The sequence below is a fragment of the Sander vitreus genome, chromosome 5, assembly GCF_031162955.1.
Source record: "Sander vitreus isolate 19-12246 chromosome 5, sanVit1, whole genome shotgun sequence".
Taxonomy (NCBI): Eukaryota; Metazoa; Chordata; class Actinopteri; order Perciformes; family Percidae; genus Sander; species Sander vitreus.
The window spans coordinates 22095136-22111683 of record NC_135859.1 but is presented as its reverse complement, the minus strand read 5'-3'; the positions used below and the strand labels follow the sequence as shown (position 1 = coordinate 22111683).

The 16548-nt window shown below is 40.3% G+C and overlaps 1 protein-coding gene across 1 annotated transcript in view; it reads left to right on the top strand.

Moving 5' to 3' along the window:
- Positions 1–16548, top strand: part of fbxl17 (F-box and leucine-rich repeat protein 17) — a 228269-nt gene that overhangs the window by 192936 nt on the left and 18785 nt on the right. The window contains exon 10 of the mRNA XM_078250988.1: positions 13295–13437. Within this exon, the coding sequence (XP_078107114.1) occupies positions 13295–13437 (143 nt within the window). The remainder of the gene's footprint in view (positions 1–13294; positions 13438–16548) is intronic.

Sequence of the window (16548 nt, the reverse complement as noted above, 5' to 3'; positions counted from 1 at the left end):
ACGATGCAAGGGTAGTTTTAATTCTAACATTTACATCGATAGTCTGGCGTTATAATTTATTTGCCTTGGGTGTACTGTGGAGTGTGTAAGACTGCTTTTAATGGCAGGCTAGCAGATACTGTTGACTTGCGCTAGCCAAGCACCAGCGAACTCTGCAACTGGAAAGACTGGATGAAAAGTGTTAAACTGTCTCCACTGATAAATAACACACTGGCTAACTTGGAAATGAGGTCCTATGTCCAAAATTCTGAACCACCCCTTTAACAACCTCAATTTTAAATCAAGTGAACATTTGGTGATTTTCTCTGTTGCCTCCTAAGGGTTAGGAAACCTGGTCTCTTTGCTTTATGCTGCGACTGAGCTCTTCATATCAGCAGGAAGAGCTGTTTTCAAAAATGTTCTTCTTTGGTTCCCAGGCACAGGTTATAGCCATCGCTACACAGGATGATTGTCGTTGTGGGATGTCTTTCTATTGTGTTTGCGTAACCCAATAGCCTGCAGTTGAAAGTCACAGAGATGCGAACATCCAAAGAGAAAGAGACCTGTTTAGACTACAGGGAGATGGGGAGTAAGGGAGGAGAATGAAACATTCATGGAGGGAGACTGAATAAAAGAATGAGTAAAAGATGTTCAAGCAAACAGTGGGGGAGGTTTGTCGGATACTCTGACTGTTGTCTGCCTTGGCTCGTAACCTGAGTGGAAGATTAAAGTGAATGTAAAAGGTCAACATCCTTCTGACATTATAAATAATGTGTATGTGCATGTCTGAATTGTACTCTATACCCATGTACATGGATGGCCTCCCACAGGGATGTTAAACACCATGGCGACAGGCGCTGACCCCAGTCGTAAAGAGGTTAAAGGTCAACAGAGCTACTGAGGGGGTGACAGTGACCCTGAACACAGGAACATCCTTTAGAGAGGTTCGGGAAGAGGATAAAGACATAGAGGGGGATGGGAAAGAGGATAAGGGTAAAGCAAACATTAGAGGGTTGGCAGGAAGAAAAGGGGGAAGAAGTAAGAGAGGAGGAGAGGGTGACCGGATGAGAGAAAGAAGACTATGAGAAGAGATGAGATGATGAGCAAAGAAAGGGGAGAATAATAGATGATGAGTAAAATGCCCAATACTCTTAAACAACCAGGGGAAATGGTGACTTGCATTCAGGGCATAGGTTGTATTCAGTTGGCCGTGCAGTGTAGATGAGAGGCTCGATAGTGAAGCAGTTTGTGGGAAGTTTTGTTAAAACGTTGTCCTTATTAAGATTCTTGACTGATTGTATTAAAGCTAAATGAAAGTACCCTTGATGTAGTTATCAATGGGGTCCTAAAACAGTCAGAAAAAATTCCAATATCAGTAATATTCAGGTAGATGCATTATTTGTGCTGAAACAAACTCATCTATTTCTTGAATTCTTCATATATTTTAAAATATGAGGAGGAAATCGTTTCCCAGCACACCGTTCCCCTTGTTACATTTGGACAAATGATCCTTTAAAAAAGAACTCTCACGCAGTTTCAAGTCTTTAGCTGCACATTTGGTCTGTTGTGTATTTCTCTCTCTGGCACTGACTATGAAGTTACCTCCTGGAGAAAAGTGCTTTGTGTTTTTATGAGACATTCAGACTACGCCGCGGCACAAAAACAAGGTTCTTAAACTGTCGTTTTGCATTTAAGAGCACTTATCAGTTTCATAGACGCAGTCAAAGCAACAGTCTCAAGTAAGACATGAGTTACTCTGTGTGTGTCTGAAATGAGCCCTAGGAAAGGTTAGCCATAAACTGAAAATGGTGTTTGATCTATAGCCAGGTATTGATCAAAAACACTGTCTAAGCTCATGAAAATGCACATGTGTGTATGTGTGTGTGTGCGTCGGTACACTTTGGTTGAGATTGTGCCGTGCATACAGTAATGGCACTTGACGTGTGATTTGAGTTATGGCCAGGTATCGATCACAAAACATCACGGGAGCTTTAAACTTTGCTAAAGAGCTTTTGGTGAGACCTGACAAAGTGCTGTTACAGACTCATGAGCCATTAGGAGTTTGTTTAAAAGAGACCGGAGAGGGACAAACTGAGAACAATAGGAGAAGGAAAGATCATGCTGAATGTCAGAAGTTCTCTTTAATGGAGACAATAGTCTTTTCTGCTTTTAAAACATTACATATGAAACTGTTTCTGCTGTTTTCTTCTCTCATATAGCCTACTATTGTTTTAAGATCATTTACTTTTTTTCAATGTTTTTGACTTTTCTCTATGTGGTGTTCTTGTTCATATATCATCATAATTAAACCCATTTTCAATGCAGATTTCTTTTTTTCCTTCATGACCTCAATATTTTCTTACTGGTCACAATGTCCTTTTGCCTACTCAGAAAATACTATGGCTGTTTTTTTCTCTTCTTCCTCCACCTTTTTTTTTTCTATTCCCAAGGTTGACTTTCCAATAATTATGTCAAACTGAAGGCAAAGGACCAACACCACTGCAGCCTTTCAATTTTGAAATCAAGCATTGGCAAGATGGAAGTATTACCGTAATTATGTAGTTGAACAGTGTTCATTAATGATGTACATCTTCTTTTTCAAATTATTCAATAGAGAATTTAAAGATAAGGGGGGATTTCATTAAGCCAGGAAATATTGCCTGTGCTTGACTTTTTAAGGGCTTTGCCTTAGGTTTAGGGTAAGGTTAATATTGGCTTTGTGTGGTCAAATAGAAGTTAAGGTTATCCTTTTAGATGTTAAGAGTGGAGACAAGGACTATAATTCAATACTGAAATGCAAGGAGTACAGAACGTATTACGATACATGACATGTTTGGTCTATTGTTGCTATTTCCCTTCACACTTACTTGACAACATTTTGGTCACATTATAGATTTATGTGAGCAGTGTTGAGGTTGTATTGTCTATTGGTTTTAGGGTTCAGAGAAGAACAGCCATAACTAACTCAAGCTTGGGTGGGTCTGCCTGCTATTAACGGTCTACTAACCTAATTGTTGTGCAACTAATTGGTAATGGGTCATTTGTTTTAGGGTTGTTGCAGGGGCTAACTAGACCCCTAATTCACACACACACACACACACACACACACACACACACACACACACACACACACACACACACACACACTCTGTCTTGTGATCTTAACGATTTGGAGGGTTTTGTCAGGGTAGGGGAAGAGGAAGTGTGTGTCTGGTTAATGATTCCCGCTGGGTTAAAGCGGACAGAGTGGACTGTTAAAGGCTCGAGATAAGGCTTAGAAACAGACTTAGCGGCACTTGGAGCACTGTCTGTGTGAATTAGACAGTCAGAGGGGGATTTTGAGGAGGAAAGGGTAAAAGAAAAAAATGAGGGGAATGCAGATGACTAAAATAAACGTGAAAAACTGTCCCGTGTATTCATCTTCCTCTCTGTCAGTGTAATATTCAGTGAGAACTGAGTGGAGCTGCTAATTAATTAGTGTTGGTGAACAGCTCACTATTTAGTTTAGTTTTTGATGATGATGACGAGTAATTCCTAGACACAATGATTACAGATACAAACAAAGAGTTATTTGTATCCTTAAGCCATGCTTTTCATCTTTCCATCACTTAACTAAAACAACAGCCGAGATCTCAGCAACAATGCTTTTTTCTACCTTCCAGACGGGTTTAAATAGTATTAAGATTGGCAGAGAATGCCATGGTGTGTTAACCTGTACTCTATCTAAGCAGTTTGTAAGAGCAGACAGTTTTCTTCTGGATCTTAATAAGCGTGATGTGAGAGAGGCCCATTTCTGGGCTCTGGATCCAATAGTAGCGTGTAATTACCTTTAAGACCTGCTCCCTATGCTAAAGGATTAGCCTTAATCCATAACCAAAGCCATAACTATTGCTATGCTACGTTAATTCCAGTCAAATGCATGCAACATGTAGTTCAGTGACTATATGCCATCTGTCTTCATTTTCGTCTTCTATCCTCCTCTTCACTTCCTCTACGCTCCTCTCTCACCTTCTCATTTCAAATTGAAGTTGTTAAGCTTCATGCCCCTCTATCTGTGATGTCAGAATTGGAGAGCAGTTTTCCTGTTGTACACATTCATAAGAGAGAGAGAGCGAGAGTGAGAGGATGGAGAAAGAGACAGACAGAGGAGAAAAGGGTGGGGAGGATTAATATCAAAGGAGAGGTGCATAGAAGCAGAGGTGCAGTTGGTTTGAAATAGAGCTTTATATCCTATTTTTACTGCTGATGGCAACAGGAACTTCAGTGTGTGTATGTGTGTGTGTCTATTTCTCCTTGTTGATGTTGTCTTTGAAGAAGAAGGATGACACTATAAAACACACTATTTCATAGATCATACACATAACAATACATAAAAACACACACAGGAATTACCATAGGCTCTTGCATATGTTATTATCAACATGTAATGGGCCCTTTTATAGGAATTCCTCTGTATTTATATGTATATATACCTATACACCAGGGCTGCTTGTTTAATTATATTAAAATCAATTTTAATCCTTCCTCTATGCAATTTCATTTTTACATGGCCACAATTCTGCTGCTTTTTTTATTAGCAGGGCGATCATTTTGATCAATCAGTCACTTCCAATATCTCCCAAAACTGTATTAGTGAATGACAAGACAGCATTATTGCACATAACAAACTGAACTATGCACAAAAATACTTCTAATATGTATGAGATTCACAAACAAAATGAGTCTGCGTCTGAATCTCAAAAACCCTGCTGTTGACAGTGAGTAAGAAATAGACAGAGGTGGGTAGAGTAGCCAAAAATTGTACTCAAGTAAAAGTACTGTTACTTCAGAATAATATGACTCAAGTAAAAGTAAAAAGTAGTCATCCAAATAATTACTTGAGTAAGAGTAAATAGTGCTTGGTGAAAAAACTACTCAAGTACTGAGTAACTGTTGAGTAACGTCTGATTTATTTTTTTAACACAAGCATTCAATCAGACAGACAAAAATACAAAATAATCATCTTTAGGCAAATTATAGTTCATCCAATCAATAAAATAAATTAAAATTAATTAATTATTACAAAATAGCTTAAATTAAAATAATCCAGGTAAATTCAACTACTTAAAAAATAAAATCAATTCTCTAGTAAGTCTGTGTACGTAGACAGTTTGTTGGGGTGAACCCTCTGTGGATAAAAAAAAATAATCTGTGAGACTACAGGGAGATCAAGACATAAAAAAAGAGACTTATCACATCAAATTTGGATGGATATATAGATATACATAGGAAATGTTTAAAACATATGTAGCTAACCTAAAAGACAAACATTCGCCTATCCACAGCAAAAACAATAAACGAATTTAGGAAACTTACAGTTAGATGTTGAGTTTTTGAATGCTGAAATGTCCGTTTGTTTTGGTAGACACAGAAGACACCGCATAATGTAGCTGCTGTTTCGCACTTTTACTAAGGTAAACATGCTTTCAATATGAGGCCAGGGGTGTTCCTCCTCGTCTGTGTCTGCATTGCCGACAGTTGATTGTGACATTTTTGTTTTGCTACGACTGTAAAGCTAACCCGTCCCGCCGCTGAGATTAAGTATGGTCACGTGACGACTACGTTTGATTGGTGAAACACAGTCACGTGGTAGAGCCTTTAGCAGAAGTCTCTCTCTCTCTGTCAAAATAAAACATAGAAATGAGGCGTACGCGGGGGGGGATAAAAACAATGACGCGTAGAATACCAAAGAGGTAAAAAGAAAAGTAACGAGCTCATTGTAGCCTAATGTAGCGGAGTAAGAGTACAGTTTCTTCTTCACAAATCTACTCAAGTAAAAAGTATAGTGATTTAAAACTACTCCTAGAAGTATAATTTTTTCAAAAACTTACTCAAGTAAATGTAACGGAGTAAATGTAACTCGTTACTACCCACCTCTGGAAATAGAATTATCCACACTTAGTTGTGACTAAAATATTGTGCCTGTACTGAAAAAAGGGGTCCCTCTTTGTTTTGGGGGACATTTTGTGATTCAGAGAAAATAATGAAAGTGAAAAGGGTTTAACAACACCAGTGTATACAACTACCTGAAACAGTTCAGACAAAAAAGGAGGGAAAGCACACAAAAAGCTGGAGGCAAAAACAATTAAACAATGAATTAAATGGAGCTATTTTCAAAACCGATCGATGTGACCAATCAGTAACATCAGTGATGCATGCGAGTGGAACATAGGGTGAAAAGATGTTGCATGCTAAAAGAAAAGACAAAACAAAGCAGGAAGCCATAGGTAAGCTGAGAGGAGAGTAAAGGCTCTGACACACCAAACCGACGACCGACCGTCGGCAGAAAAGGCAGTCGGACTGATCAGTCTCCCCTAGTTGGTCAAACAAGTGCCTCGGAACACACCGAAGTGACGCCGACTTGAGCGCACGTTGTGCGCGTGCACGAGACATAATATGTCTCCATAAGAGCAGGTGGCGCTAATCTGTATTGTCGCCCAAAAAATTAAAACCGGCAGCTGATTGGACGAACGTGTCACGTGAGACTGGCTTCTCCCGAATTTCAAACATGAGAAACATGATAAATGTATGGGTACTAGGCTTCCATATAACATATGGTTGCTGTATTTAAAGTTCTTAAATGTTTGAATTGTGGAGTGTGTCCTGTTCTTGAAAGTTACTCATTAAATTATATTTGAACTGGACAAAATGTGCTGCTCTTAGCCTTAGACCATAGTGTGTTCAACCGAATTGAGTCTTGATGAATAATGTTGGCCTGTTAAGTGTCCCGTTGACCTGTGCATGCATGTGTGTGAATGGGTGGCGAGTGCTTGTTCTCAGCCGTGAAGGAAAGCCTGTTGTAGGTCACCTCTGTGATAGCACCATCTCTCCTTATCACCCCTTCACTCTGTCTATCTGTCCTTGCCTATCACTCTTCCTCTATATCTCTCCCTCTCACTGCCACTCACTCACCTTTCCAATCTTCCTCTCTAACTTCACATCCCCTCCACAAGGTTATCACACATCAACTACTAAAACAGTCTGTGTGTGTGTGTGTGTGCCTCTGTCTCTCTCTCTTTGTGTGTAAGTGTACTGTTTTCAGATGTTAGACCACCATAAAACATCAGAGTCACTTTTTTGTTGTACTGTCTCTACCTCACCACTTTAACATTTCAGGGTCTCCTGATTGCTTCTGTTTCTCTCTCTGCCACACACACACAAACACACACACACACACACACACACACACACACACACACACACACACACACACACACAAAAAAGCACATAAAACCATACAAGCACACACTGCCACAAATGGTATGTCAGCTGGTTTACATCAGATCAGAGGCTGATTGGGAAAATGCCCATGCCCTCAGTGCTTACACACTCAAGAAGGCACACTGCCTTCTCCCTGCCCTCTGGCTAATTAATTTCCCAGATCGAGCATGTCCCACCATAAAGTGCTCTCCCTCCTTCTTGTGTCACACTCAATCTGTTCCTCCTCTCTCCTGTGTCTCTCTACAGAGCCTGGCTCATTTCAGTTCCCCTGGCCTTTGATTGCGTTTGCCCAAAATGTCAGGGCAAAGAACGTCACCTTGTAGAACCTCTGCCTCTCTCATTTTCTCTTTCTTCTCTTTCCTATTCCCTTTTCTGTCTCTTTATGTCTAGATATTTTCATCTGGCTTGGAAGATACAGCTAGGTTTTTGTCACATCAAGTTCATGTTCATGTTCATGTCCACATTTTCTCCTCTCAATCGAGGGTATGTCTGCATTCCTTCTGCAGTTCCCTTTAGTTCTCACAGCTTTTAATTTGTCTGTTCTCAGCTCCCACAGGCCAAAACAGCAGCTCTTCTGTTTTCTATTTGTGTGTGTGTGTGTGTGTGTGTGTGTGTTTCAAGTGCTTTATTCGGTTTGTTGTTTACAACATTAGTTTTGGCCCTCTGTGTGACCCCAGTCAGTTTGGTTGAATACTTTGAAGGTGAGCATAGTGTGTTAATCAATCATACCCTGAGGCCAACGCTTGGCCAGGTCAGACAACCATCAAAGGAGTTGAGTGACATCCACATGGTGCTCATTGAGGTCTCCTGACACAGCTTTTACACTTTGTGTGTGTGTGTGTGTGTGTGTGTGTGTGTGTGTGTGTGTGTGTGTGTGTGTGTGTGTGTGTGTGTGTGTGTGTGTATATTAAACACACTCCTGTGAGAACATTTTCCTCTTTCTGCTCATGTTGACAGCCAATACACAAATACTACAGTATATATGCACTTGTTATGGGTGAAAGTCAATTGAGAAACATTTTATTAATAAAATAATCAGACAAGAATGTATTTTTTTTTGGCTAATATAATCATTTTGAAACAAAATTGTATAAAAGAAAAATGAATAGTGCCTCAAAGCAGTCCTGCTGATACATTTTCCCTAATACATTTTAAGGGGATAGCAATCATACTGTACAAATGGTGTAGTAAAACCTTGATGGCAGACATATCACTGGTGTATATTTTTTCTACGTATTGCCCAACCCTAGTTATGAAAGGTGTATCTTCGAGTCTTGCAGCCCTATTGGCATTTATGTAACTTTTCTTTTTCAGAAATCTTGCAAAATACAGCAGAATTGAAGGCAACTTGGACTCTTTCTTGCAAAAATGCATGTTAGTACTTGTACAGAGTTTTGTCTAAAGTGGGAGGAAAAAAATACAAATTGTAATAACCGCTTAAAAAATGTTTTTTGCATCCCTTGTAACTTATACAATTTAAAAGGATGAGAAGTGAAAAGGGGGAGTCTTTTGGTTTTGGGCGAACTGCAGGGCAAACCTGAGGCCAAGTTTTTAAACGCAACACAAAGAACCGAGTGAATGTCTTTCACATTAGACATGACAGTTGTGCTCTCTGGAATACATCAGCCTTAATAAGCCTTTTTTGTGTCGTCCCTGCTGCCATATTCATATACACACACTATGCACACACTACACCACAGTAAATCTTAACCATATACCATCACTTCTTTCGTAAGCATTCTGTCTTCATCAGCGGCTAAAATATGGTGTATAGGGTTACAGCAGACAGGCACAGAGATGGCTTCAGAGCAATAAGATAGCAGTAATGGCACACCATCATTTAGGAGAATGTAATAAGTGAATATCTAATAAGCCTGTAAAAGATGCTTAACCCCTGGGGTCAGGTACAGAGATAGGAGAATAAGCTGATTAAGGAAGGTTTCTTCTCACGTTGCGGTCATCGCAGGATTGACCAACTCCTGACCCCGCTCTTAGGAGTGCGGTTACCTTAGCCTAGAGCCGCTCCTATGTTTGGATAAATCCTCTATTTATGGCATTTGATAATGGCTTGTGCCTGATATGGGAAAGTAATAGGTTATGAATCTTTGTCTAGAGATAACGTAGAAGTTAATGGAACACCAAAGATTGAGGGTTTTACTCGGTTAATCACCTTTGCTTGACATTTGTCACCTTGAATCCAAACTGAAAGCTATGAGTAGCGCCTTACACTTAAAATCTTATATTCGGGAAAGTCTAACTGAAAGAATTGCAAGGCATTAGCCGGGGTAGACAGATTTCCAGCCGGCCAGATCCTGGTCAGGCCAGTCACAACCGTTTATCTCATATAGGGCGGGCTTGATATAGTGACTGACAACTTGCAGAGCCTTTGCGCTTTGCGCAAAATACATGACCAAATTTTTGGATCGCTCACCCTCACGGTGGGGACACTACAGCAAGCATAACACTAGCTTAGTAAAGTAAAAAGGCACTAAATGGTCCATGACACTCTTTATATTGATCAGTTGATTGATTTATTGTTCGATGATTGATTGACAAGAAGATAAATTGGCCCAAAATCCCAGGAGATGCTTAAATAAACTGGAGCAATTGGTTTTAAATGTGATCCCCACCTGTTTCCCCTATGATGACATAGTTTTATCCCCAAATGACAGATTTAGTAAAATACAGGTGAAATGTGCCATGTTGAAAATGAATGATATCCAGTATTTAAGGTCAATCTCTGTTGCTCTCTGCTTCTTTTCACACTAAAGAGGGAGTGTACACACACACACACACACACACAGAGCCAGATCCTAAAGCCATTTTCAGGCAGGGCAGCAGTGTGTGTCCTCATTACCGTCTGTGAGTGTGTAGTCACCACTCAGTCACAGGTCCTGCTGCCAGAATGGGATTTTCCCCTCTCTTCTCCTCTGACTCTTCCACCTTTTTTCACCTTAACTTCTCTTGCATGTCGCTTCATCTATTTCTCAGACAGAAAATCATTATCAGTCAGGAAAGACAATATCCTGCTCCTATGGTCCCTTAAACACCGCCAGTCAAACGTTTTTAAAACCTTATATTTAAAAAAATGTTTTGTTTAAATTTTAGGTAATAGCATTGTCTTTTAATAGCAACTGCCCTAAAAGCAAATTGAGAAATTTTGAATAATTTATTTTAGTTTTCATTAAAAATAGTGCTTAAGTATTAATCAAATTAAGTGCACATTATGTATGCATGCTAAAAGAGCTCTGTTCGAAAAACATCCTGCAGGTGTTTCCAACAAAATATAAGCCTATTTTTTCTCATTTCTGTGATACCTGGCTCTGCTTATACTTACAATTACTTTAGATTAAACTAAACGTGCAAAAATACAGGGAGTCTAAGTGTATTGTGTGCATCTGTGTATTTATTCATATGTAATTATGCAAATATATACTAGTCTTTTTTATATACCGTTTTACTATTTTATACCATGAATAAATAAAACACCTTCACACATTTTTGTACGTTTCTATTCGCTCTCTTCGAAAACAAAGGCACTGAGCTTCAGTTGCACTCTCGATCTCTGACAAGGTGAACAAAACAGTTCCACTGTAGTTAAAAGGTTTCCCTGAAAGCTCTTCTCCTTTGCAAAAGTAGCCAACGATTTCCATTTGCTACCAGAAGTAGTTGGGGTTTACAGTCTCCTGATAGAGGATCAAAGGGAGAGGGAGAGAAGCAGAGCACGCAGAGGGATATTAGACTGTAATGGCAACCAGATGAGCTTGTTGATAGAGTACTAAACAAGTCTAAATAGCTTAACACTTGGCTCGTTCTGACAAAGGCATTATCTGACTCTCCAGTTGACCAACTTGAGAGCATAACAAAATTATGTTTAGGGTTATTTGCTCTTCTCTTTCTCCCTGCAGCTATCTCAAACTGCCACATGTCTACTTCTATAGAGTCTGGAGCCTGTAATTCAGTAATTTAGTGTAGGGAGGTTGTGCGCTTTGGTGAGTGCTGCACAGTAATCAGGAAATGCATGGACAATGTATTCACTTGCACTTCTTATACATTCACCATGGTAGGCATCTGTCTGCTTTGATCCTCTCACTTTGTCAGGTTGAAAGAAGTAACGTTGAAGTGGAAGAAACAGGGACTTGGTGGGGTTGGTGAAGGGGAAGTAGAGGGAGTTCTGTTGTTTGGTTCGGTTAACTGTGAAGCTCTCCTCTTTCTTCTTTATTTGATCTCCCTGCTTCTCAGAAAACTCACAATCGCCCTGCAAGGAGGTTTTAACAACAGCAATATGTGCGTCTTAACATCAGACGAGAAGTCTGAACCCAGGTAATCGAGTTTGGGATCATGTGATTGGACATGACAAGGGGAACAGGATGACTACTTGAAGTATTTCCAGTCTCAAAAACACTCAAGCACATACACAAACACAGGCGTGTCCATTTTTAGAATACTTTACCAGGTCACCACTAGTCCAAAAGCAACATGGCTACTTTGTGTGCTGTTCACCCATCTGGCCTGATAGAGCCTCTTCCCCATGGTGCCGTTTTACATGAAACATTCTGTAGCTTCAAAGCCATGTTACTGCCTGTTCAGTCATAATGTGTCATTATGCATGGCATCCAAGAGCATGCTGGAGCACAAAGGGAACCACATGTGGAGCACTCCAGGTGCCCAAAGCTATATGTTACATATGTTAAATACTGTTGTGTGTGTGTGTGTGTGTGTGTGTGTGTGTGTGTGTGTGTGTGGAGGACATACAGCATTACATAGCTCAAGCTGGATAGGAGGAAAGAAGGTTAAATACAGGCACTTGATTCAAAAAGCATGAGATTATTCATTTCCCTTCTCCAGTGGGAGAAAGCTTCTGCTCCACAGTGTAAGCATATACATGTACACATGCACACTCTTAGACAGCATGACAGCAGTGACTTTAACAATCTGCTGATTGCATGTTTTTAAATACTGGTAGATGTGGAGGTATTCTGAAAAGAGCTGGTAATAAAAGTGAGAAAGGGAGGGAAAAAGAGATTCAATATGAAAACAAGTTTGTAATGACAAATGTTTCCCTCCTTGTTGAAGTGGAGATGTTTACTTCTCAAGCCTGTTTGTAAAAAAGTTTAAAGTAAAATGGATTACTGCAAATGAAAAAACAACATTAGGGCTAAGTTACTTTTTGAAGGTGCTGTCACAGGCTTTTTCTGTTTTTACCCTCATCCTTTCATCTTTCTCTCATCCCTCGCTCTTCCTCCTCCCTTCCCACTCTCATTAGTGATGGTTGTGAGAGAGGGGAGAACAAAGCCCTGCCAATCGATCACCGAGCAGCACTATCAATCGACTGCTGGAGCACGGGTCTCCTCCATCTGCCCAATTGAAGGGTCAAAGATTGATGAAAGATTGTTGTCTCTCTGTGTGTTTCTGTGTTAATGCAACAGAGTGTGTCTTTATTTGAGACTGATTACAAAAGATTTAATCTCATCTTGTTTGTCTGCTGCACATTTTAATTTGAAATAAATTAGTGCAGTATCAAAAGAACATCGTGTGTGTGTGTGTGTGTGTGTGTGTGTGTGTGTGTGTAGGTATGCACACATGCTCCAAGGTGTAACAAAGCCCCCAGACACTGACAGATATTTAGTTTCAGTGGTTACTTTTTACTCTGACACTGTTTCTGCCCTGGCAGCAGTTAAACACACACACTGCTGAATTAAATCACACACTGGCATGGAGTCACACTTTACCCTGGCACGGTGTCATTGCCTTTCAGTGCTGTGACTCACGCCAATGCTCTAATGGATGAATCCTGCAGCAGTCTGAACAAAAATGGGTGTGTGTGAGATTTGTGTTTATGCATGCATGTGTGTGTTTCAGCGTGTTATAACCTGTGTGTGTGTGTGTGTGTAGGTGTGTATATTTTCAAGGTGTTGTGATATGTGTCACAGCTGGCCAGATGACTTGCCCTTGTTTCATCTCAAATTTCTCTTTGGGAGGCCGATGCTGCTACATTTGCATGAGAAAGGTTGTCAGACTAACACCTTTTCTTGTTTCTCCCTCTCATCCACAGCTCTGATAGCCATTGGCCAGTACAGCAGTACCATAGAGACTGTGGATGCCGGCTGGTGTAAGGACATCACAGACCAGGGAGCCACACAAATCGCTCAAAGCAGCAAGTCCCTCCGCTACCTGGGCCTCATGAGATGTGACAAGGTAACAAGGCTCAGCCCATAATGTCTGCTGCTGTCTGGTTTCCTGACAGTACGCTACGTACCGTATATGTGTAACACACTCTGAAAGATGAAGATAGATTTTTTTAATGTGATATGTACTGCAAAACATGTTGGGGGAAATTTGCAGAAGAAGAAAAGAAATTGTCCGTTTAATGATAATTATCATAATAATAATTATCATTGCAGCCCTACTTTAATACAGTTTTAACCACACTTTTAAGTTTTCTTGTAGGTGGGTGTGTGTGTGTGCGTATGCATGCCTGTGCACATGTCTGATTGCACCCCTGTGTAGAACTAGGCAATAATACAATATTTTTGTTATCAGAAAAAACATGCATTATTAATAAAACTATTAAAAAATATATATGATTGTAATAATACAATCATATGCAAAATATTTTTAAATCCAATATTGCCAGAAAGAAGCCCTATTAAATATGTGCATAATGCCCATATTGGCCCCAGATACAGTTACCTTGGTATAAATGGTATGAAAATGGTAGTTGACAAATTTCTGTCATCTTATGGTATATATCTATTGCTTAACTCTGGTGCACACACATAAACATAAAGACACTATCAAACACACACACATGAACCCTCAGAAGACCCAGGCTGTAGGGCAACCGACCATGATAAGTATCCAGAAGAGAGCGTGTGGAGTAGCTAAGCCACTGCCGCCTGTGCCCAGTATGTCCATGAGATCAGCCGGTTGGGTGATAACAGAAGTAAAGTGACATAATGACCCCTTTCAGACCTACTTGCCTCTGGGTCTGAGGGACGATCTTTCCAAAGTTACCCTCAAACTCTCATCTGATCTCTTACCCATCCAATCACTAATGGCGTTTTTCCATTACATGGTACCTACTCGCCTCGACTCGACTCACTGTGCATCTGTTTTCCATTGCAGATTTTAGTACCGCCTCAGCGTGGCTGGTCGTCTTATATATAGCGGCACCACAGTAAACTGCCATGACCTAACGCGACACACACACACACACACACAGAACGTCGAAAGTGTGTTGTTGTTGCCACAGCCAGAAGACACATTTTGTTTCAAATGAAGCTGGAGGCAGCAAAAAAAACCACAGCTGGTTGAATGGCGGGTTTGTTCAGGACACCTCCGTCTGTCACCTTTTGGTATCAGCTTGGCTCGCTTGGAACCTTGACTGAGGTGGTACTAAAAGAAGTACCTGTTAGCAGGTACCAGGTACTTTTTTTCGTAATGGAAAACCAAAAAAGACGAGTAGAGTCGAGGCGAGTCGAGCAGGTACCATGAAATGGAAAAGCGCCATAACCTGATGGAAGCACATTTAGTTGTAGTGCCATGGTAACAACTCCACCTCTCCATCTCTCCAATTGGTTCAGTGGAACTCCTACCACACAGATGTAACCACTTAGTGTGGGATCATTCAGTCTGACATGAGTGGGATGAGGGCACACAAGAACAGGAAAGTGAACAGCTGCCTTAACCCAGAAACTTTAGCCTGCACTGATATTGTACAGCCTGGTGTCTTGTAATGTAGCCTGGTACACAACACAGGTCATAATCCCAATGCTGGTGGGCCTATGGTGAGTATAACAGTATGTTTTAATGAGCCTCTCGTTTTCAGATTGAGGCAAAATTTTACATTTGGGTTTCGGCCTGAACACATTTAAAAGCCCCTGCTGTGCAGTCAAAAGTGCAAGTAGAAGTTGGCAGAGAAGAAAAGGAGGGAGGAGAGATTTTTGACTTATAGTGAAGGCTTTTCACCAGGTTGGGAACTCATCATTTTTATTTCTACATTATAAAATCGGTGATATCTGCGTAGGGTGGCCTCAAGGTTGACCCTATAGATTTTTCTGATAAAAATGCCTGCCCGGAGATCGTTAACTGCGACAAGAACATCAGTGTATCATATTTATCTATTTATGCTGTAATGAAATTAAAACATATGAGGGTCTGTCAGTGACCTCATGTGTAAGGTCTTAGTGATGAAGCGGCGTACTCAATTCACATTATTGCAGACATGAATGTGTATCTATCATATTTATCTAAGTGTAATAAAGAGTAACTGCATTACATAGCAGGTGATCACTTAGATTCCATTTTCATTTAGTTCCCTCCTGCCTCGCCGACTCAGTGACCCAACAATCGATATCTACAGCCATGCTAATAAAAATCTGTTCTGGAATGACCTACATCTTTACTGGTATAACACATTTTCTGAGTTTCTCTCCACCTTATGCCGTTCATGCTCCTGCCCTCCCAACGAACAAATTCACCCATCCCCTACCCTTATTTATCTTTCCATCTCTTTCTTCAGATGTGATATTCATACTCATATTTTAGCCTGGAGGATAGAAAGATAAATAATTATTCTCCCTCTGCTCTGAAGGGGGAATTTGGGGATGACAGAGCTAAATAAAGCTGTAATTGGTGTAATTAGAGTTGTAATGGAGTGTGAATCGAGTAGAGAGAAGAGTTTGACAGTTTCCAAGGTCAGGTACATTACCAGCTCTGAATCACAGAATTAATTCACTGCATGCTTGCCCTCTTCACCCATTTCTCGGTTTTCAGTCTTTCCAGTCCTAAAATTGTGTTTAGCATTGCAAATGAGCCTGGAGTGCTGGTGAGGAACGTTCAGGTCTGTGTGGGAAAAATACCTTTGTTGTTATGATACGATACAGTATAACTTTATTGTCCGTTTACACAAAAATAATTTTTGCATTCCCGAGCAGCTCCGCTAAAAAAGAAAAATACACACAGATTTAGACAACAATTACACACACAGTGCAACGATGAAAACACATCCACAGCCATGACAGCAAAACATGTTTCATGATATCCTTGGATTCAGATCTTAATTGGCAACACATCGATTTTGGTTTAGCAGGAGGATAGACTGATGTATAAAAGAGTTCTTAAGTCTGTTGTATCTAAACGAAGGGACTGTTCGAAGGCAAAAGTTGGTATTCAGAGTTTAAAACTGGCATGGAGTCAGAAGAGATGCTGTTAGCAAGCCTAAGCATGCTCTTCTTGTGGGTTGTTTGAAAGGAGTGTGCAACAGGTTGACTAATAATCTTAGCATAAACTTTGAGTTGATTGAAG